Source organism: Brassica napus, chromosome C3, assembly GCF_020379485.1.
Source record: "Brassica napus cultivar Da-Ae chromosome C3, Da-Ae, whole genome shotgun sequence".
NCBI lineage: Eukaryota > Viridiplantae > Streptophyta > Magnoliopsida > Brassicales > Brassicaceae > Brassica > Brassica napus.
In genome coordinates this window covers 27,795,741-27,817,426 of record NC_063446.1, presented here as the reverse complement: position 1 = coordinate 27,817,426, position 21,686 = coordinate 27,795,741, and the positions used below count along the sequence as shown (strand labels likewise).

The 21,686-nt window shown below is 34.5% G+C and overlaps 3 protein-coding genes and 1 pseudogene across 6 annotated transcripts; 2 read left to right on the top strand and 2 right to left on the bottom strand.

The window, feature by feature from the left end:
• Positions 1-1,742: 1,742 nt before the first annotated feature.
• LOC106389180 (ribosome biogenesis protein BRX1 homolog 1) lies at positions 1,743-3,587 on the top strand. The gene is made up of 7 exons (XM_013829381.3): positions 1,743-2,112; positions 2,351-2,429; positions 2,517-2,641; positions 2,729-2,830; positions 2,907-2,975; positions 3,058-3,156; positions 3,253-3,587. The coding sequence occupies exons 1-7, from the start codon at positions 1,774-1,776 to the stop codon at positions 3,388-3,390; spliced, it is 951 nt and encodes a 316-aa protein (XP_013684835.2). The 5' UTR covers positions 1,743-1,773; the 3' UTR covers positions 3,391-3,587.
• Positions 3,375-4,885, bottom strand: LOC106389182. 4 transcript variants are annotated; one of them, XM_048753103.1, is made up of 4 exons: positions 4,671-4,885; positions 4,293-4,402; positions 4,073-4,207; positions 3,375-3,881 (listed from the first exon to the last, which is right to left on the bottom strand). In XM_048753103.1, exons 1-3 carry the CDS (start codon positions 4,838-4,840, stop codon positions 4,092-4,094), a joined length of 396 nt encoding a protein of 131 aa, XP_048609060.1. In that variant the 5' UTR covers positions 4,841-4,885; the 3' UTR covers positions 3,375-3,881; positions 4,073-4,091. The 4 variants fall into 4 exon arrangements, with proteins under 4 accessions (XP_048609060.1, XP_048609061.1, XP_013684836.2 ...); XM_048753104.1 differs by having other exon boundaries at positions 4,293-4,394; positions 4,671-4,793; XM_013829382.3 differs by lacking the exon at positions 3,375-3,881 and having other exon boundaries at positions 3,889-4,207.
• A 1,127-nt stretch (positions 4,886-6,012) lies between these two features.
• On the bottom strand, positions 6,013-10,673 carry LOC106389179 (choline transporter protein 1-like). Its single transcript, XM_013829380.3, has 9 exons — positions 10,379-10,673; positions 9,942-10,300; positions 9,721-9,866; positions 9,474-9,657; positions 9,319-9,392; positions 9,125-9,238; positions 6,717-7,343; positions 6,406-6,633; positions 6,013-6,315 (listed from the first exon to the last, which is right to left on the bottom strand). Exons 1-9 carry the CDS (start codon positions 10,558-10,560, stop codon positions 6,115-6,117), a joined length of 2,115 nt encoding a protein of 704 aa, XP_013684834.1. The 5' UTR covers positions 10,561-10,673; the 3' UTR covers positions 6,013-6,114.
• Positions 10,674-10,841: 168 nt separating this feature from the next.
• LOC125584513 lies at positions 10,842-12,747 on the top strand (annotated as a pseudogene).
• The last annotated feature ends 8,939 nt before the right edge of the window (positions 12,748-21,686 follow it).

The following is a 21,686-nucleotide window of genomic DNA, read 5'->3' as shown; positions in this document are numbered from 1 at the left end:
AAAGCAAAAGTAGGTTATTGTTCAAGACTCGTGATTAATTCCTGCAAATTACGGGATACACATATTTGAAATAACAAAACACGAAAAGTATATAAATAATATTCTGAAAACGAACAGAATATTCTTTCTTTTTTCTAATGGGTATGTGCCAAATTGTTTTTTTTTTTGGTCAAAGAAGAAAATACACGTAATTTAAAGATTCATATGTATATATAATTATATCCCTTTGTCAAAGCAAAAAAAAAAAAAAAAAACTTTAAGGTTGTATGTTAAGATTTTCTTTTCAGCAAATTAAGTGGTTTTTGTTTCATGATTTTCTCATCATATATGTATGTGCATGTGGGAGGTTAAAAGAACAATTAATGATCCACCAAATGATAAAGAGACGGTTGGTTAAAATTGTTTTTGAAGATTTGTTCTTCTCTTTTTCGCTATGGTCATGCATAAGCAAATCCTATAAACAAATTTTATGAAAATTAGTTAACAAGAGCAAATCCTATAAACAAATTTTATGACGTGGATCTCAATTCTCAAGATGGCATACTGTAGATTACAACCTTTTACATGGAGTTGAATGGTTGGTGAGTAAACAAAGACGGAAATTTATTTTCCAAACCTATTATCTGGTGGCCATACGACATAGATTATAATTCTCATTGTAAATAACTGGGCAGGCTTCTTAAGGATTTGTCGGTGCAATTAGTCGGTTGGATTTTGGTCCGCCGGATACCTAATCTCCTAGACTATATTTGTGAAGTGATTTATATACATGTCGTCATTACAATCATTCTCGCTGAAAAAAAGATGACATGACACTTAAAATAGATGACATGGTTTTAGAAAATAGTGACATGACATCATATTAATTGTGAGATGTAAAATTTCCTTATAAAAATTTAAATTTTTTTGCAGGAATTTTAAATATGGTAATAAAAATAACTCATATATCATCATTAATGTCAGTTTTTCATATAAATATTTATTTATGGTAAACTATTGAATATATTGATAATTCATATATAAAAATTAAAATAATAATATATATGTATATATATATCTCACATTAATAAAAATAAACTAAATAAAGTAACACTAATCCAAAAAAAATTGATAGTTAAATATTTAAACATTATTTAAATTTATCTGTTCATCTTCATCATTTAAATTAACAAAAATGTTTTTCAGTTTAATTAAAACAAACAAAGTCTCAAATTTATTAGAATTTATATTTATATGTAAATATATATATATGTATATATTTAAAATTAGATGGGAATATATATATATATTTATATTTATTTATTTATTTAAAATAAATAATCATTAAACACAATAATATAATTAAAACTATTTTTATAAAATATAATTTTATCTTTATTAAAATTTAAATAAAATAAAATTTAAATAGTTATACCAAATCAAAAGAAATAAGATTACAAAAATATGTTTATGATTTTTTATAACTATTAAAGTTAAAATATAAATTAATAATGTTGAAATATAAATCAAAATTTTCTTTTGAAATAAAAAAATATTATGTTAAAAATTAATATTTCTGCGCATGGTGCAGAAAAACTCCTAGTTACTGGAAAGTAAATAGAATATTTTTTTTTATGCATATCTTCAACTTTCTGTAGAAAGCATTTCAAAGCCCATTAAAGTTCGGCCCATATTTAAATTACGAAACGTTGTCGTTGGCTCGTGAAACAAGTCGTCTCTTTGGTACTAAAACCCTAGAAGATATTTTGAATCTTTCATCGTCGTCGTCTCGCAATGGGGAAGAAGAGAAAGCACAGCGAGACTGAATCGGCGGCACCACCGAAGAAAGACGACTCTGCTCCGGAGAGACCTAAAAGAACTCTACTGGGTTGGAAAGATAAGGCTCAAGATGCAGAGGAAACTAAACCAGCGCCTGGGTTCAGGAACAAAGAGAAGGTTCTCGTCACTTGCTCCCGTCGTATCAGTTTCAGGTATCGGCATCTGATGCTGAACATGGTGTCGCTTCTACCTCACTGTAAGAAAGATAGTAAAGTCGAAGCTAAGAGCAGTAAAGGCGCTACACTTAATGAGCTTGTCGAGCTTAAAGGGTCTTCTTCATGCTTGTTCTTCGAGGTAAAGATTCAATCTTTTTTCTGGTTCAAAGTGGTTTCCTTTGCCCCTCTGCTCTTAAGGAGCTTGTGGAGTTAAAGGGTTTTTGTTCTTGCTTGTTTTTTGAAGTAAAGGTTCCATCTTTTTCTTATTCAAAGTCGTTTCCTTTGTGCCTCTGCTCTTAGTAAACTGTAAAGTCAACATCTTTGTTGATTTCTTTCAAGAAACTGAGGTTGGGTTTTGTTTGTTGTTGTGTGTACAGTGTAGGAAGCATAAAGATCTTTACATGTGGATGGTTAAGTCTCCTAGTGGACCCTCTGTTAAGTTCTTGGTTAATGCTGGTATTGTCTCTAGTCCTTAGTCTTAGCTTGTGGAGCTAATCACTCTTTGACTTATATGGCTCTTTAACTTTTCTATATGGTGTTTAGTGCACACAATGGAGGAGCTGAAGCTCACTGGAAACCATCTGAAAGGGTCACGGCCACTCTTGACATTCTCATCTAATTTTGATAAAGATGTGCATTGGAAGCTTTTGAAAGAGATGTTAACACAGGTCATTATCCACATCCTTATGTTACTGCCTCCTGATTAGTTTTGGTTTATGCATCATGCTGATTAGTTTTTCTCCTATCTCGTCCAGGTGTTTGGAATCCCCAAGGAACATAGAAAGTCTAAACCTTACCATGACCATGTGTTTGCTTTCTCTATTGTTGATGACCATATCTGGTTCCGTAATTACCAGGTTTGGTTGAACTTTTAGTATCTTTGGGATTACACATTACTTCAGTTTGGTTTAACTTAGTTAATGTCTGTTGCAGATATCAGTACCTCATAATGAGGCAGACAAGGTTGCAAGAGGTGGTCTGGATAAAATGACCCTTGTAGAGGTCTGGCTATGACTATTAGTAACAATGAATTTGTATGTTTCTGATTAGTTAGTATTGATTGAAGTATAAAACTGGATGACAGGTTGGTCCAAGGTTTTGTTTAAATCCGATTAAGATATTTGGAGGCAGCTTTGGAGGTCCAACCCTTTACGAGAACCCATTCTACGTATCTCCAAACCAGGTACTGACTAGTTCTCTTTGTTCAGCTTGATTGAGAACACGTTTGCTGCTGATGCACCTGTAAATCATATGTTTGTTTTCGATTTTGTTCCTTAAGATCCGAGCGTTGGAGAAGAGAAATAAAGCTGGGAAGTTTGCAAAGAAGATCAAAGCAAAAACAAGGAAGAAGATGCATGAGATCTCGAACCCATTGGAGCCTGATGAGTTTGCTGACATGTGGAAGGATGATGAATGAAAAAGTTTTCTTCTCGTAACAATCAAATTTAAGAGAATTTTGTTTTCCATTTGCATGCTTCTTCACACATCTTGTCTGCAGCTAATGAATACTATGTCTTGAAGCAAATTTCACACATTTTGTAATGTTGGATTACTCAACTTACCGTGAAGCTTTTATTAAAGCAAAATATGATATCTTGTGGTGATTTTGTTAAACTTTTGTGTTTCCATGGACCTGAACCTCACCACCAGCCAACTCCTTCTCCAAAGCCACTGCCTCCACTAGAGCCAGTTTCTTCTCCAAATCCAATGCCATACCATTGCCACTTCTATATCCCCTGCCAACACCATACCCCATTGCCACTTCTACTTCACTAGCCATTCTTAAGAATCAGGTTCTAATGGCTCACTCCACATGAATTGCAGTTTATGATCAGGCTCATATAGGATGTGAGACTTTTACATTGAAGAACACACAACACACATCCTCCATAAACGCAAATTACCTCGCTGATAATACACATGAAAAAGTGATATCATAAACACAGCATGAGAGAGAGAGAGTAAGAGGATTTTTTGATAACAACAAACTGTATGTTCAGCAACTTCTAAGTATTCAAAACCTTATTTGCCAACAAGAAACTGCATCCTTTGGAACAAACAGAATGTTACCATACATCTAAAAGAAACAGAAACTCAACTGATGGCACTTGGGTAGATTCAGACACTACCATCACCATCACCACCACCACCTTGGGACTCAGCAGCTCTCATACCTTCAGCCAAAGCACGTGCCCTGTTCTGAGTTTGTCTTTCCACAGCAACCATGTATAAACCTAATACAATCATACATATATGGTTAACAATGGTGTCTCACAAAAAGAACATACCAAAGTGGGGGGGGGGAGATAAGATCATCACCGATCGCGCTTCCGAGTGCACATCCCCATAGAATCCTCATCGACCACTTATCGCTGATCACTCCCCTCGAACCCATCATTACTTCCCCGTCAAAGCTTGTAGCTTTACCACTAAAAACGCAAACTTTATGACTCAAAAACATCAAAGTAACAACTTTTCAGGTTGCATCAGCCTGCGTTCACGAGTACACTAGAGTCCTAAAGACTTCTTCTTTGGTATCGGATAACAACCCTATCCTATCTATCTAGCTACCCTCGTCGTTTAAAGAAGCAACAAGATGAGGAGGAATCAAAGCCGTGGGATTGCTCGAAACGTAGATCAATGAACTGTTTAGATAAACAAAATGGATGAGAACATTAGTAGAGTATGAGAGCGTACCAGAATACGTCGGCGACTGAAAGGAGTGAGAACGGAGAAGACAATTGTTGACGGTGGGAGGAAGAAGAGGAAACAATGACGGAAAATGAAACAGAAGGGGCTAAATTTGATAAGAATAAAACTATGGAGGATTTTTCCACAATAAATAAAATATAAAGGACTGCATACATATTATTATATATATCCTCAAATTTTAGACAAATCACATTTTGTTCCTTTTTCTTTTTCTTCTTCTAATTATACCATCTCACATGTAAATTACCCCCAATTCTTTGGCAGTATAGCTGTCAAATGGGTGGGCTAACCATTGGTTGCCCATGTCCGAGTCTATTTTGGTGATACCCATTTGTCCATGCGGATTATAAATGGATAAGAATCACAAGATAAATGGGTAATAGACGTTAACGGATTTGTACTACGTAGATACGGTCGGTCCAATGGTCACAAAAAGTTGGGGTTTCTGAAATTTATTATCGAATTTTCCGACAAAACCATAAAATCAAGTGTTTTCGCTAAAACCGCAAAAACATTTTTTTCCACCACAACCGCAAACTCATTTCTTGCCAAAACCACAAAATCAAGTTTTCCCGCCAAAACCGCAAAATCGAGTTTTCTCGCCAAAACCGCAAAATCGAGTTTTCCCGCCAAAACCGCAAAATCGAGTTTTCCCGTCAAAACGAGAAAATCGAGTTTTTCCGTCAAAACCGGAAAATCGAGTTTTCCCCCACAAACCGTAAAATCGAGTTTTTCCGCCAAAACCAAAAAAATGTGTTTTCTACCAAAGCCGGAAAATCGAGTTTTCTACCAAAGCCGGAAAATCGAGTTTTCCGCCAAAACCGGAAAATCAAGTATTCCCGCCAAAACCAGAAAATCAAGTTTTCCCGCAAAAACCAGAAAAATCGAGTTTTCGAGGCAAAAACGAGAAAATCGTGTTTTCTTTGCAAGATTGGAAAATCGAGTTTTCTTGTCAAAACCGCAAAATCGAGTTTGTTCGTTAAAACCAAGTTTTTCCGACAAAACCGCAAAATCGATTTTTTCACCGAAACCGCAAAATCGAGTTTTCCACCAAAACCGTAAAATTTGTAGGCTTATTGATTAAAATTTAAACTTTTCTTATATGGTCCATTATGGACTTCATGACAGCCCATGTAAACATGGGTATTAGTGGATCTGGTTCTTAATAGACATGGTTCCTAATGTACACAATAAATAGATAAATGGATATTGGCTAATGGACGTGGACTAACCCAGTTTACAGCTCTATTTGGCATATATATATATATATATATATATATATATATATATATATATATATATATATATTTTGGTTTCAGAATCGAAGAATCATCAAACCATCATCTGACATTACAAAAATACTTGTCTAATAATGTTTTGACAGAAAAAAGATCCCACTTCTTGAAACCATATAAAGAAGAAACAAAACTTATATAGTATGGAATCTATCATCAGTGACCTCTTCCTCATGATTGCTATCTAAAGTTTCAAGCAGAAGAGACGGCGCATGCTGAGCATTCCCTTCATTCTCCTCCGAGTCTTGACAGAACGAGAGTATGATCGTGTCTATCGACATCTCCACCACCGCGAAGAAAAGTGTAGCCACAACATACCCCAAAGCCCAGCACGCCTGTGCACATAGAGACAAAGAGAGAGTTTCACAAAACCAAAACCTATTCAGTCTTAGAGAGGAAAAGAAAATGTTTTTTTTTTTTTTTACCAAAACGGGTAAGAGAGGGGAGGAGACTTTGTTGTGAGAAGACCGGTACTTGTGTGAATCCAACATCAGAAACCCAAAGAGAGCACTGAAGAGACTCACACAAAGCTTCCCTAGAAACAATATCACATCTCCTATCACATTCACCTTCCCTATCCTCATAATGTTGTTTCTAATCAGCTCTGTAGCTATTGCTGATGATTTGCAGAAGCTTTTCCCCGTTATAGCAATCTGTAACAAAACAACACGTCATCAAAAACTGAGCTTTGTTTTTGTTTAAAAAAGTTAGAAGAGACTTTCTGTTACCAACTTACCATTATGTAAGCATTGCGGTTAGCTGATTTGATAGTCCACTCAACGCTTTTAAGACAGCCACGTGAAGTGTAATAACCCATCCTCCCAAGCCAGTGATCAGGTCTTGTCCCACTCACTTTTGTCCTACGTCGAATAGCTTCTAAAATGAACCTAACAGACTCCACAAAAGAGACAACAAGCGAACCAAGAGCCACTGATCCTAAGTTATAACGTGCAAGCCGCTTCATCGAGGCGAAAACAGGAAGAAAAGGTATCTCCGGCGACGCTTCTTCCTCCCCTTGAGCCCAATAATAAGAAGCAACTGAGCCAGCAATCACTGTGGCTGAAGACGCAATGAAGAACTGTGTGGCCCAATAGCAACCAAATAGATGGAAGAATATGGCAACGGTGATGTGAGGAGTGTAACGTATGCTGTAACCACAGCAATGCTCACAGTTTACTTTCTTTAACACGAGATCGTACGCGCAGCAGTTGGTGTTGTTGCAGTTGTTCTCAACAACTTGACCGGAGCTGAATAGATGGAGAGCTGCAGATAGCCAGAACATGTAGAATATTGCGAGCATTGCGTATGGTATAGCTGGGAATATGATCAGAGCTTGCACTTCTCCTATCACTTTAGCAGCTACCTGGAAGAATATCACAACACACAACTAAATGACATTTCTGGTAAAAGCCTGTTAATTCTGAAAGGGTCTTAAATCTTTGTGCACCAGTATTCGTTAATAGGTTAGAAAGTTCGGCAACTAAAATACATTTTGGTTTTCAGTTCGGTAATCGGTTATCTAAAAAGAATCCACACAGAACCAATCTTAACCGAAATTCCAAACCAAACTAACCAAAATCCGAATCGAAATAACCGAACTAACCAAAATAACCAAAATTTTTTGATTCTTATTCAATTTATACTAAAAATTCAACCGAACTAACCACAAAACTATTGATAAAAATTTTTGAAACCGAACTAACCAAAAACCGAAACCAAATTTTTCGGTTCACTTTTATGAGATTTCAGATTCCGAACTAACCGACCGAATTAACCGAACCCACAGGCCTAGCCGGGATTAGGAAAATTACTTTTTCTAGGAAAAGAATGTTTTCCTAAAAGGAAAGGAAATCCAGTTCGGAAGCTGCTATAAATACGGTGTAAAAGATTGTAAATTTATTTATTCACATCCCCTATATATTAATTGAGGAACATTTGAAAAGATGTAACCTCAATTTTGTATTAATTAAAATAGGCCCCAATGCATAGGTGGCACTCAATTAGGTAGTCAATTACATTCAACTGAAAAATAAGTAGGTCCACATTCGATTTTTATATGTTGTTAGATACATAAGTTGGTCAAACTATATGATATAATGATATGATATGTTATTTTCTTTCTTTAAATCAAACCTACGGAATTACCATAAATGACTAATATATATATGACAATTAATGATTTTAATAATAAAGATTTGATAACAATTTATATCTCCTCCATCATTTTTTGTTTAATTTTATATTATTAAAATAAATTAAACAATCAAATTAGCTATAAAAGTAAAATTTAGATTTTTTCGTATATGTTATATTTTGAATTTTTAAAAACGACAATAAATGACTAAAACTATTAAAATTATTATGTTAAAAATTAATGATCAATGGTTTAACATTTTTATTATAAGAAGATACACATGATTTTAAAACCATATGAGTAAAAAATATCATTTAATAATAAAATAAATATATATATATAGATTAAACACTATATACCATAGGATTACATAAATATTTTAATATTAAAAGTTTCAATGAATTTTCAAGAACATTTATAAATTATAAACTTATTAAAGATTTCAGATTGAAAATTTTGTTATCGATGATTTAAATATTTTGTTATAAAATGATATGAATGATCATAGAACCGTATGATTATAAATTCTTATTTAATAAATAACTATATAAAATATACTATTCTTAGAAAAATAGGTTGGTCCATCTTAACTTATATTACACTTTTTATTAAACTAACTATCGAATTGATAAATAACGTACCAAAAAATGTTTTGCACTTTCCTTAAATAAAAGCTACGAAATTACCTAATATGATTAACATATATGTGAAAATTAATTATTATGAATAATAAATATTTGATAACAATTTTTGTATCTTAGTTCTTTTTAAAAATTTTATATTATTAAAAGATATTAAAAATCACATTAAATATATAATAAAAAACATTTATATTTTTTTATATGTTATATTTTGAATTTTTCAAAACGTCTATAAATTATTAGAAATTTGAAGATCACCACTCTTAAACGAGTATTTGCTTTCGTTTTGCTCTCAGTTTCTTTGCTTTCTTCAGGTTGATTCTCGTTCGTTCATAACAAAACCAAACTAGTAACCAAACTACTACTCACCTTGAGGACTGATGTGGCCATAAGGATGCGGCGAATGATGGCTATAGAAGTGAGGATAGCAACAGCTGAGATGAAAGTCATCAGAAGGGCGACTATACGGACATGAGTCCGCTCCTGTGAACAAGCATAAGCATTGAGACTAAAACGGTCTCATAATTTAATGTAATTGACAAGCGGATGATGGTTGAACTTACTCGACCATACACATGAATGTATGGATCATGCTCACCGATAATAGGTGTCACAGCATCATCCCCAATCCACCCAGCTACCAAAAAAAAAAAGACACAGAGTGGAATGAATCCAAATAACTTGAAAACACAGAGACATAGCATTCTTTAAAACCAACCTTTCAAGTAGTAGAAGATGGTCACAGATATCAAAAGCGTGTTGAAAAGGACAACAGTTATCCAAGGCATGGCAGCAACAAAGTGACGTATAAGGAGCAGCCAAACAATGGATAGAAACAACGGGACAAGGCCTCCACAAACAATCAGAACCGGCCATGACTTGCCAACATCAGCCACATAGCGCTGCAAATTAAACAACCACTTTAGAACATTCTTCAAAGCAGAGAAAGATGATCATTCTCTAACCTTAAGAACCGAGGCACGAGAGTTCACTGATCTTCTGATAGATTTGTCTATGATCATATCCTCCTGAATACTCACACCACCCATCTGCTCCCAATGCCGCAGTGATGAGTTCGAAGCACGTGCTATATACTGGCAGCTCCAATAAACTACATAATTAAAAAGTTCGTTACAAATTAAGAAACAAAACAAAAGACTGAACCTTTGTGCTCTCTCTCTCTTACCATTGACACTAGGGAAGATTAAAGGGTAACAAGGACCCTGAAGCTGAAGAGAAGAGTTCCTCATCTCCGGAGTAAGAAACTCAAAGTAATCATAGTTCCTGTCGATCCAATCATCCATCTTGAGACGTATCTCGCCGTCTGGATAGTCACAGACCCAGCTGAGAGTATCATCCGAAGGCTCAGGGCAGTCCAAGAGACAGATGGTTCTAGCGTTAGCCAATGTGGTCTCTCCGTCTTTCAAACCGCTTTCGTAGACTTGGTTGGGGTTTAGCCAGTATCTAAGCTCGAGCTGAGCAAGGTCACGGTGACGGTGGCTGCTGCCACACACATTCCCTTCGTAGTCCAATCCATACGTGAGTCTGTGGATGATAAAAATCAATACTTTAGTCCACAAATAGTACTAAAGACACAAACTTTGGCTTAAGCTTAGCTTTTACCTTAATGGGTTTCCTTGGTTGAAGCCGAAGCTGGAGTTAACAATCATTGAGACCCAAAAGGCAATGAAGATGACGAGAAAGGTAATGTCTCTGCACTTTCTGTTGTGTTTGATGATCCCATCTTTGTCACTCCCGTCGCTTGAGGTGTATCTTCCAATCACAGCTCCCAGAGGTCCTCTCATCTTTTGTTTTTCTCTTTCACTGTCTGAAAACCCTCAAGAACAACACGGAGGAGCCTTTTTGCTAAAGACTAAAAGAGTGTCTTCTCTCTCTTTTCTCTGCGTTCATTGTTCAAGAAGAGTGTGAAAGCATTTGAAGGGTATTAGTGTCTTTTAGTTATTTAAAGTGATTTTCTTTTTGGTAAAGGATGAAATTTAATGGTACTGTTAGTGTTTCAAAAAAGAATGGTACTGTTCAATCTATCATCCGTGGAACATGAAAACTAAAGAATCCATGTCTGGTTCTCATGGGCTTCGAGTGTTTTTTACCATTTTTAATTCCTTCCTTAATGTGTTACCCATTTTAAATTCTTTGTTCTTCTGCTTTTTGTGTATAGATTTAAAACAAAACTTTTTTGTTCTTATTCCCTCTTGTGAGATCTGCAAATGTAACTGTTAATGCCATTCATTTGATTAAACATTCGTTAATTCAATTTTTTGTTGTTTATCTAACAATGTTAAAAGAGAGATATGTTCAATGAAGAGGGATGACACTTCAGATAAAAAAATTAGCCAATTATATTGTGACATGTCATAAACAATAGCCGCATCATTTCTCAAAAAAAATCTCAACACAAATCCGACGGTCACCTTTTCGTTTCCTCTATTTGTCGTTTAGCATCATCATACATCAGTTTCAACTCTCCGGTGTCTCCACCTCCGATGAGATAACTCCCGCATTCAACAAAGCAATTATTCCATGTCCACTCACTCTTCAGCTTCTCCTGCAACTCTCTATATATAGGAATATAGGATGCTCATCGTTAAAACAATTGATCCAATGAAAAGCTGAAAAATAATCAATTCAATCACATGTTTATCTTCCCGTGATGCTAAGAACAGCGTTTCGCGTTTATTCTTCAGTTTCCATTTCTTTTTGATCATGTGCGTAGCAATACTCAACTTTATAACAAGATTTCAAACTCGAAAGCACTCATCTTTCCATGGAGGTTCAAGCCGAAACGCAACCTGGCTCATCCATTAAGTACTCTTCCTCTGAATCTTCTTCTTATGTGCATCCAACTTCGTTAATACTTCATAGGTTCGATCTGCCAAGTGTTTGGGATTAAGTTTGATCGATTTAGGACATAGGAACAGTAATTTATTGGCTCTTATGATTCGACTGCTTCCTAAAGTTATGAAATTTAGAAAATTGGTGACTGTGTATATCTTGATTTCTAAATTCTCAGAGAATTAAACCTATACAGAGAGGAGCTTAATCATGGGTTCGATCAATAAAGCTGTGATTACGCAGTATCCACACTCGACAACTCTTCTAACCCTTTCATCTATTGATGATTATTAACTATTAAAGTTATCTCCTTTCGTCAAACTAAAATTTACTCACTTCCCCCACCCCACGAAATACTGATTATGAATTGGTCTTGCTTTTGCTTTTCTTTGGGCCGTGTTAGCAACTGGCTAATTCATTGCTTATAGACAAATGGGATACACTATATCCAAAGGAATCGATTTGGCCAGTGCCAAAAGGCTTCTCTTGGTTTCCAACTTCTACAATGCTAACATTGCATTTGTTCTTGCAAGATTGTAAGGAGTCAATATTTCTCTGTATATCACCATTAAGAGACTCACCTCTTCTCGGTGTTTTGATTGCCAGTTATCTCTGTTTGGTAAAGGCAATCCAACAACTCAGGTATATAATATGTTTGGAAGTAGGGTTGATCTATCTATTTAAAATTTTTATCATATTTAAAGCGCTGAATCTCTTGATCAAATTTCAGATAGCTCTAATTGTAACTACTGACAGGTGCAGGTTGTGTAACTGCAGCTTTTGAAGATTTTTCTTTTGATCTTTTTGGGTATAGTTTTGGCTTCAACATCTGTCCTTTTCCAGGTTGGTTTCATCTTTCTTTTTACTTCTCTTGTATCTATCTTCCTAGTAAACCATATGATAAATGAAAAAAAATGTTTAGCAGATTATGTACTTTGTGATGGTTGAGAAGTCTGGTGCAGAAGACGGCTTTCCTTGGTCGGCATAATGGTGTATAACAGCTTCCTTTCCCTACCATTTTTGCACCATTGTGAACTCTGCACTAACAACAACCATCTTTAGTTTTTTTTTCTTTGATCTGACATTCTGACCGGATGAGATTATGGAACACATGCTGGAATCGAGCTATGTGTCTGCAGAGATTCTTGCAATAGTTCCAGATCCAGGTGCAATGGTTGCAACAAGACCCGTGAAGGAGCAATATTAGCGTTCATCATGATCGACCGGAGTAGCTTCTTCTTTTGTTACTTGGGACATGAGAATCTGGTGAGGGCTGCTGTTGAAACTATTGGCTAACGTTGCGTGTATATTTATAATTTTCTTGACTCTGTGAGTGCTCTCCGTTTAAGCTATTTTTATAGAGACAACAGTAGGTACACTTGAACTATTCTTTAAAAAATGCTTCACCAGCCCTTCTCATTAGCATTTTATGAAGCATTTTCCCCTTAAAAGCTTAGATTTGGATTCAGTTTTTTGAACACCCCTTTATTTTTTGTAATAACTATGTATTTTGAACACCCCTTTATTTTTGTAATAGCATTTTATGAAGCATTTTCCCCTTAAAAGCTTAGATTTGGATTCAGTTTTTTGAACACCCCTTTATTTTTGTAATAACTATGTATAAAGAAGTTACCCAAAGCTGATTAATTACAGTTACGCTAATCTCTGTTTTCTCTCATATCTGTTTTTCCTTCTCAAAACAAGCTTTTCTTTTCCTGTTCTTCCTACTTTTCTTTTCTTCTTTGTAGGTTATAAGTGTTACATATGTCTTATATACAGAGGAAGATGAGAATCTGAAATAATTACAACTACAATTGACTAGCACTATTACACGAATTTGATTTTATTTGAATGTAGCTTTCACATATTTGATAGTCATCACGACATATTCTGATATGAGTAGGATAATAAGCAATTTTACTATTACAGAGATGGTCAAAACATAAACTATATCTTAAATCACCATGAAAAATCAAACGTAAAATCATTTGTTTTAGCGGCACTGTCTCTTCTTATAAGAAAATAGGTGATTCTGTAAATACTATTCTAATATCAAATCATAGCATGGTTATTACAATGTCATTTTTAAAATTAATTATTATAAATCTTAGCTTCAAACTTCTTTTTGTACAGTTAGAGAAGGAAGATAAAAGATGGGTCTGTAAATATGGAACTTGAAATCTCCATTAAATTCTCCAACCCCTATGACCATGGCACACCCATTACAATGACTGAAAAAATAGATCTTATTATAGGATCTACTATAGATCTATGTGTATATATTATCAATTGAAAGATCATCTACATTCACATGATGACAATACACACTTTGTATATTAAATCAGTGTGATGTACACGATTAACATACATAATTCCCATAGATTACAAAAACATAACATTCTTTTCAATTGAAGAAGAGTTAGAGCATCTCTGAAGTATATTTCATTACCATAAAAAATTGTTGTAAAATGATTAAACACTACAACACTCTGAGAAACTCAAACTGTGTATACATTATCGCCGACCAAGTGCCCATGCACTTCTAAAACATATTTCCTACTTTTTTGTCGACAACTTGAAATCCTTCCTAGCTTCTGCTCACTCATAAACATCAATTATTATCCACTCAGTTCGGTATTTGTCTTACTTCAAATCTACACATCTTCGAATCAAACAGACATATATTACATCATGCTCACCTTAAATGGATATACACAAAATCGCTGTCTCAGTCTCACTCTTAGCCACATTGACAACATTAACCCGAAAACTGGCATTGTGTTCGTCATCGCAAATAAAAATCTTGAATAATGTAACCAATATATCAAAATTTAGACCTACCACTTTCTTTGTAACGCTAAAACTATCTCCCCCAACATTTTTTAGAAAAACCTCATCCATACCAAGTCATATATAACCGAAATGTCTACATTTTTATAGTTATTACAATCTCAATCCTATATATACACACAAACGTCTAACAAAAGCTGTCATCAGATTTAAACAGGTCCAAGTTAACCAGTTTGATTTAAATTATATTAAACACTTAAAAACAATTTGTACCGATTTTATTAAAAGAAACCAACCAGCGCCAAAAAAAATCTGACAACCTCAATTTATCAAGGTAAAAAGGAACCCAATTTGTTTTCAATGCTCAATATCGAATCAAACCGACATTCATTTGACATTATATAAATTAATTAATTTGGTACCATAAAAATACAAAAAAATGTTCAATATATTCTTTAAATTTATAAAAATGCAGGAAAATTGGTACTCATTTTAACAATATTTTACTTCAACAATTCGATATACATTAATAGAAGTTTGAAAGCACAGTCAAAGAAAGATAAAAATACAAAAAATTACATTATACTAAATAAGATCAAATGTCAATGATTGCCAATGGCTAGAAAATAAAAACTATTTCCCTCATCATTACTGTGTCCGTTGTGTGATTTTTTGTTTTATGATATGTAAACATATTCTATACTCACCGGAACTTGGTCTTACAAAGACTAAAGATAATTTCCCCATTAATTTCCCAAAATGAAACAGGAAATAAACCATTTTGTTCAAACATATAAAATATTAATAATCTTTATAAGTTTAATAAATCATATAAAATAAAATATAAAAATATAAAAATATAAAAACTTAAAATACATAATACATGCGAAGCGCGGAAAAAGATTCTAGTATCTTTAAAACATGAATAAAAAAGGACCACTATAAATTCATTGATAGCAAAATAAAGTTATGTGTATAACTTATAGAAATTTGGTTTTATTTAATTAATAGATTATTCTTAGCATATGTTAATCTCAGAGATGGCAATCATGGATCTGGACTGCGGGTCTGACCCGTAAAGGACTGTCGCGGGATGGTATTGGGATGAGGTTTTCTAGGCCCGCAAATTTGCGGGCCTCGCGGGATGGATCTTTGCGGGACTAGGCCTTTTGCGGGATGGGCCGAAACGGGTCATGCGAGATTACATGGACCCATATTTTTTCTTCATTTCTTATTTTAACTGAAAAAAAAGAGAAAGAGAGTGAGAAGAAAGCGATTCTTGTGAATTTTCCCCCAGAAAACATAAGGAATCCCGGCGATGATGATTCGAGCTCCGGTGATGATGATTCGAGCTCCGGCGATGACAACTCGAACTTCAGCGATGACAATTCGAGCTCTAGTGGTGTTTTGATTTGGTTTTCTCTTTTTATTACACACAACTATGAATTTCTTTATTACAATGTGACATTTCTTGTTTAAGTTAATTGGTTTTGTTTTCGGTACTGTGAAGTGGTGTTTTTTTTAAATTAAATTTGGTTACAATGGTGTTGTTTAGGAGAAAAGTTAGTTGTATATCACGTCACTTGTATAATTTGACAAAGTGATTCACAATTTTTTTTGCAATCCAAATAATTAAAAAGAGAGATGGTTTGATGAAGACATACAACACTTGAGCCAAATTATTACAAAGACAACGACTCAATCAGATTCAAACTTAACAAAAGCTTATGCTGATAAAAAAAGAACACTTTTAACTCAAGAACGCAAGCATAAACGGAGCTTTGTGGCATTAATTTTGATAAGGGTTTAGTGAAGCTAAATGAGCTCTCTTTAACTCTCTTACACAACTCTTCTACTTGAACATTCATGAAAGAAGCTATAGCAGGCGGTTTGATAAGGAGGCGTCCCGCGGGACGGCCCGGGAAGGCCTATATATTCTGCGGTATGGGTTTGGGCCGACATTTTGAAGACCGCAGTCCGCGCGGAATAGGCCTGCTGTGACCCGCTCGATGACTAACCCGCTGCGGTACGGGACGGAACGGGATGGGTAAACCTGTTTAATCAGACTCACAGAAAATAAAATTAGAAGTGGATGTGGGTTACACATTCAAAATTATGAGAAAGTTTTGTAGTTTTTTAATTAATTTTTAATTAAACTCATAGAAAACTTGCAGAGGAGGAGGAAAATAAAAAAGTTGGTTTTACTGACTTTTAAGGGAATCTCTAACCCTACTCCATTTTGTACTCCAAACATCATTTTGGAGTAAAATCTTCTCCAACCCCACTCTATTTTCAACCCCAAAATAGAGTAATGGGTTAGATTACTCCATTTTTATGGAGTAATCTTATCCATTACTCTATTTTGGTGTTGAACTTTTTTTATTTGTGAAATAGTCCTTTAAATCTTTAATGTTTTTATTTTTTACTTAAATAATATTTAAAATGATACCATAACATAAATAAACAAGATATTCCATTATTTAATAATTTTACATAAAAATATATACTATAATTAAAAAATAATAATAATATAAAATAAAGATAACATAAAATGATCTACAGTTGCTTTTCGCTATTGTGAAAGGACATTTTCGGTTTTGAAAAAAGATGTGTAACATGACATCATGACTACATGTATAATTTTATATAACATGATATTTGAGGATGAACGTGATTTCAATGCACCAACTGAACTTGGAAGAGAAGTTCCAAATCCAAATATCAAAATTGCAGAAGATGAAAATGTCTGATTTCAAAAACATTTTATTCGATGTAGAATATCAAAGATAAAGAAGCTTATGTTTCATTACGTAATGCATTAGTTGATCATTTGTGAAGAAAATATTCTAATGCGATTATTAAAACAACTTATATATTGCCTTTTATTTTATTTTTATCATTTCTTGTACTTTTTACTAATAAATGATTAATTTAAATAAATTATATTTTAATGAATTTTTATAAACATAAAATAGTTGAGGTTAATTAGTAAACTTTTATAAGTTTAAGGTATTTTTAACAATTATTAATAAAATATATTATTTTTGGAGTAAAAAATATAGTAATACATTAGAGTAAAAATTTACTCCATTTTGGTGTTGCACTATTTGGAAGTAAAATACGAAGTAATATATTGGAGATGGTGTAAGTATAACAACAATCACCATTTGAAAATTCAACTCTTCGAGAATATAACAAAAAGGTATCAGAAAACTGAAAAGCATGGGCTCCTTGCTTTTTCCAAAATATTTATTGTCGTTGAATATTAGCTTAAGAGACATATACCTATGTATATGTGTATATTTAAATCTATTATTATAATTATTTATGTATATGTTTGGTGTGAGTGGAAAACAACGAGAGAGAGATGTAAGTGAGAAGAGAGCTATCTCATTATTCTTTCTTCTTGTGTTACAGCACAAGCTATATATATATATATGAGTCATAAACCGACTCAAGACAACACCTATGATACATAAGTAAGACAAGTGTTGATCCGACAAGGATGACTTAGCTATCAAGACAAAGACATGTGTCTTTTGATGACTAATCACTATTTCTAACACATCTCCTTGATTAGTCATCTTGTATTACGTAGTGCCTCGTTAAAAACCTGGTCATGGAAAAACCCATTGGGATAAAAACCATGACAAGAGAAAAAGAGTACACTGTCGTAATCTTCCCCTGAAAGTAGTGGACCTAGCTTCGTCGTTACAGGTCACGCAAATGCCGCATTCCGATACCGTAGATGTGTTTTCGGAATGTTGTAGTCGGAAGAGCTTTGGTGAACAAGTCAGCTGGATTGTTGCATGATCGTACATATTCGATGTCCACTTCTTTATTTTTCTCGAGCTCCCTTATGTACGAGAAAAATCTTGGAGGGATGTGCTTTGTTCTGTCGCTCTTGATATAGCCTTCTTTAAGTTGAGCAACACAAGCCGAATTGTCTTCAAATATTTTCCTCGGCTCTTTCTCATTGACTATTCCGCTTGCTTCTTGTATGTGTTGACTCATTGATCGAAGCCATACACATTCTCGACATGCTTCGTGAAGCGCAATAGTTTATGCATGATTTGAAGATGTCGCAACCAGAGTTTGTTTCTGGGACCGCCAAGAGATTGCGGTTCCACCAATCGTCAAAATATAGCCGGTTTGCGATCGAGCCTTATGAGGATCTGATAAGTATCCTGCATCTGCAAAACCAACCATACCAAACTCGGGTTTTCTAAAATAAATTAACCCTAAATCAATTGTACCTTGGAGGTAACGAAATACATGCTTTATTCCGTCCCAGTGCCTGCGAGTAGGAGCAGAACTATATCTTGCTAGTAGATTAGTAGCAAAGGCAATATCAGGCCTAGTACAGTTTGCAAGATACAAAAGCCCACCGATAGCACTCATATAAGGTACTTCAGGACCTAATATCTTCTCGCTATCTTCGCAAGGCCTAAAAGGATCTCTCTCAACATCGAGAGTTCTACCAACCATTGGAGTACTCAAAGGAGTCGCTTTATCCATATAAAAGCGTTTCAATAACCTTTTCGTATAATTTGATTGATGCACAAATATTCCTTCTCGGAGATGCTCTATTTGGAGCCCAAGACAAAACTTTGTCTTGCCGAGATCTTTCATTTCGAACTCCTCTTTCATATGAGTTCGAGCATCATCAACCTACGATTTCTTTATAAAAACCCATGGACATATCGCATTATTCACATATCCTTTACTCAAATGATATTCAATTAAGCGATTGTACCACATGCATCTGGATTGCTTTAATCCGTAAAGTGATCGCTGCAACTTGAACGAACAAATCTCCCTGGATTTTTCTTTTAATGCCCCATTTTCAATCCCTCAGGGAGTTTCATATATATATCGTTATCCAACGATCCATACAAATATGCAGTCACAACGTCCATAAGATGCATTTCAAGATTTTTAGATGCCGTTAGGCTCATCAAAAATCTAAACGTAACTGCATCCATTACCGGGGAATATGTTTCTCAAATTAAATTTCTGGTCTCTGAGAAAAATCTTGGGCAACTAATCAGGCTTTATATCGTGTTACTTTTCTCACGACTACCCACTTATACCCAACAAGATTTATATTCTCAGGTGTTATGACTGTAGGTCCAAAGACATTCCTTTTATTTAGGGAGAATAATTCAATTCGAATGGCCTTCTGCCACTCCTCCCAATCATGTCTTTTAACATTCCAAAATAGACCTTGGATCGGGATCATCATTTTCATGATCGATATCTTTGGACACAGAAAATGAGAACATTCCATCAACATCTTTTATCTATTACTTTTCATCAAGGGCGTAGTTGATGTAAATCTCATACTTTTCTGTTCCCTTCTCGTCATCTGGATCATCTTTATTTGGTTCATCTTGACCCTTTTCATATATGCCTTCTTTCAGACATTTTTCAGTATCAGGTTCTTCTGGAACCTTTCCACTTATGCCTTTTTCAGACATCTTATAGTATCAGGTTCTTCTGGAACCTTACCATTTATGTCTTCTTTCAGACATCTTTCAGTATCAGGTTCTCTTTGAACCTTTCCACTTATGTCTTCTTTCAGACATTTTTCAGTATCAGGTTCTTCAGGAACCTTGCAACTTTTCTCAACCAATTTCTTTCGGGGATTTTTATCTCTAGAACCCGCTAGTCTCCCCCTCTTTAACTGAACCCTAGGTACATTTATTTTGTTACCATCACTTTGTTCTTTAGGAACATCAAATCTTGATGGAACATTTTCAGTGGGTATATCATGTCGTATCTGTGAACACATCTGGTAACTGGTTTGCAAATGCACAATTTTCTGAACTTCTAGCTCTCTTTGATCCATAGGGGGATCAAGTGTAACAACGACTATGTACACTATGTAATCTCTTCAGGAATTTCTCAAATTCCTCCCCCTAACGCTGGAAATTCATCCTCATTAAAATGGTAATCGCCAAATCGTACCATAAATATATCACCAGTTACCGGTTCAAGATACCTTATACACGGCTTGTTCTAACTCTTCCAGAGTTCGATACATTCCCGTGAGCATCTTTAACTCTCAAGGGACTACTAAATATCAAGATGCAACTCAAGTCATTTTTGTCCTGCCAGACATTTCAATATATTGCATCTATTTTAAATTTTCTCCAGGACCTCGGAACAAGCTGTTTTTCATACCTCAAGGTCATCTTTTATTTCATTCTCTGGAGAACTATACCTTGGACTTTTGGTCCAAAAATCTCTCATTTTTCTAACGAGCTTTATATCGAATTGATGGCCAATCAATTCACTCTACCCTCATACATAGAGGTAGATTCATAATCCTTATTTATATAGCGCTTTTTCATTTTATCGTCGACAATCTATTTTCTCTTTGGTTCCATCTTTTTATCCGTACTGATATGGTTAATCGAGATCTCTTTATCATCATCGATGATTTACCCAGGTACCTAACTGTAATATTAACCATATCAACGGTCTCATCATGAGATTCATCCTCTATTCATATATTACTCCTTTTCGAGGACTCTTTGGAACCAAAGTGGTCTATCACGTCTCTAGCGTGCCATAGACTCATATATCGTCCTTTTAGAACACATTTTATTATTGGAGCATTTTAAGCTGGAATATGAGATTTCATTATTTCATCAAAATGTCTGGCAGACATTTTGTAAATGGATTATTCTACTTTTCATTGTAATCCATTTCACATATCTCATTCCATCAGCTTATCATATGCTTCTAGCAAACTTGCGAGCATATTTTTAAGTATCCATATACTTTATCCCTCTGGATTGTATATGTCTTTATTACATGCACAACTACATTACACCCGATCATGTGGATCATCTTACTTGAATTTAATTTATCAAGTTCTTTTTCAAGTGCGAACATAATTTTTCAATGTTCTACTCACTAGGATTCTTTAATTTTCCCTATCGAGATGATGACACTCCATGTCAAAAATCTCGTACTGAATCCCACTCTAGAACCAATAACATATTCAGTTTTCCCATTTGAGATGAATTATGTTTCAGATCCTTTAGAGTGAGATCTTAATTTGGGGTCAGCTTAAAGAAATCACATATTATGAACTTATTTGATGATTCATCACCCATGATGGTTTCCTTTATTTTCTTGACATGCTATATGTGAAAAACTTCTGGTTTTTCAACATTTCACAATAATGTCGATAACATTATTGGAGATGGCTATATATCAGTAAACTTCAGGTTTACCACTCATTTATAATTTTGCCATCTTTTTTCTTATGCATGTC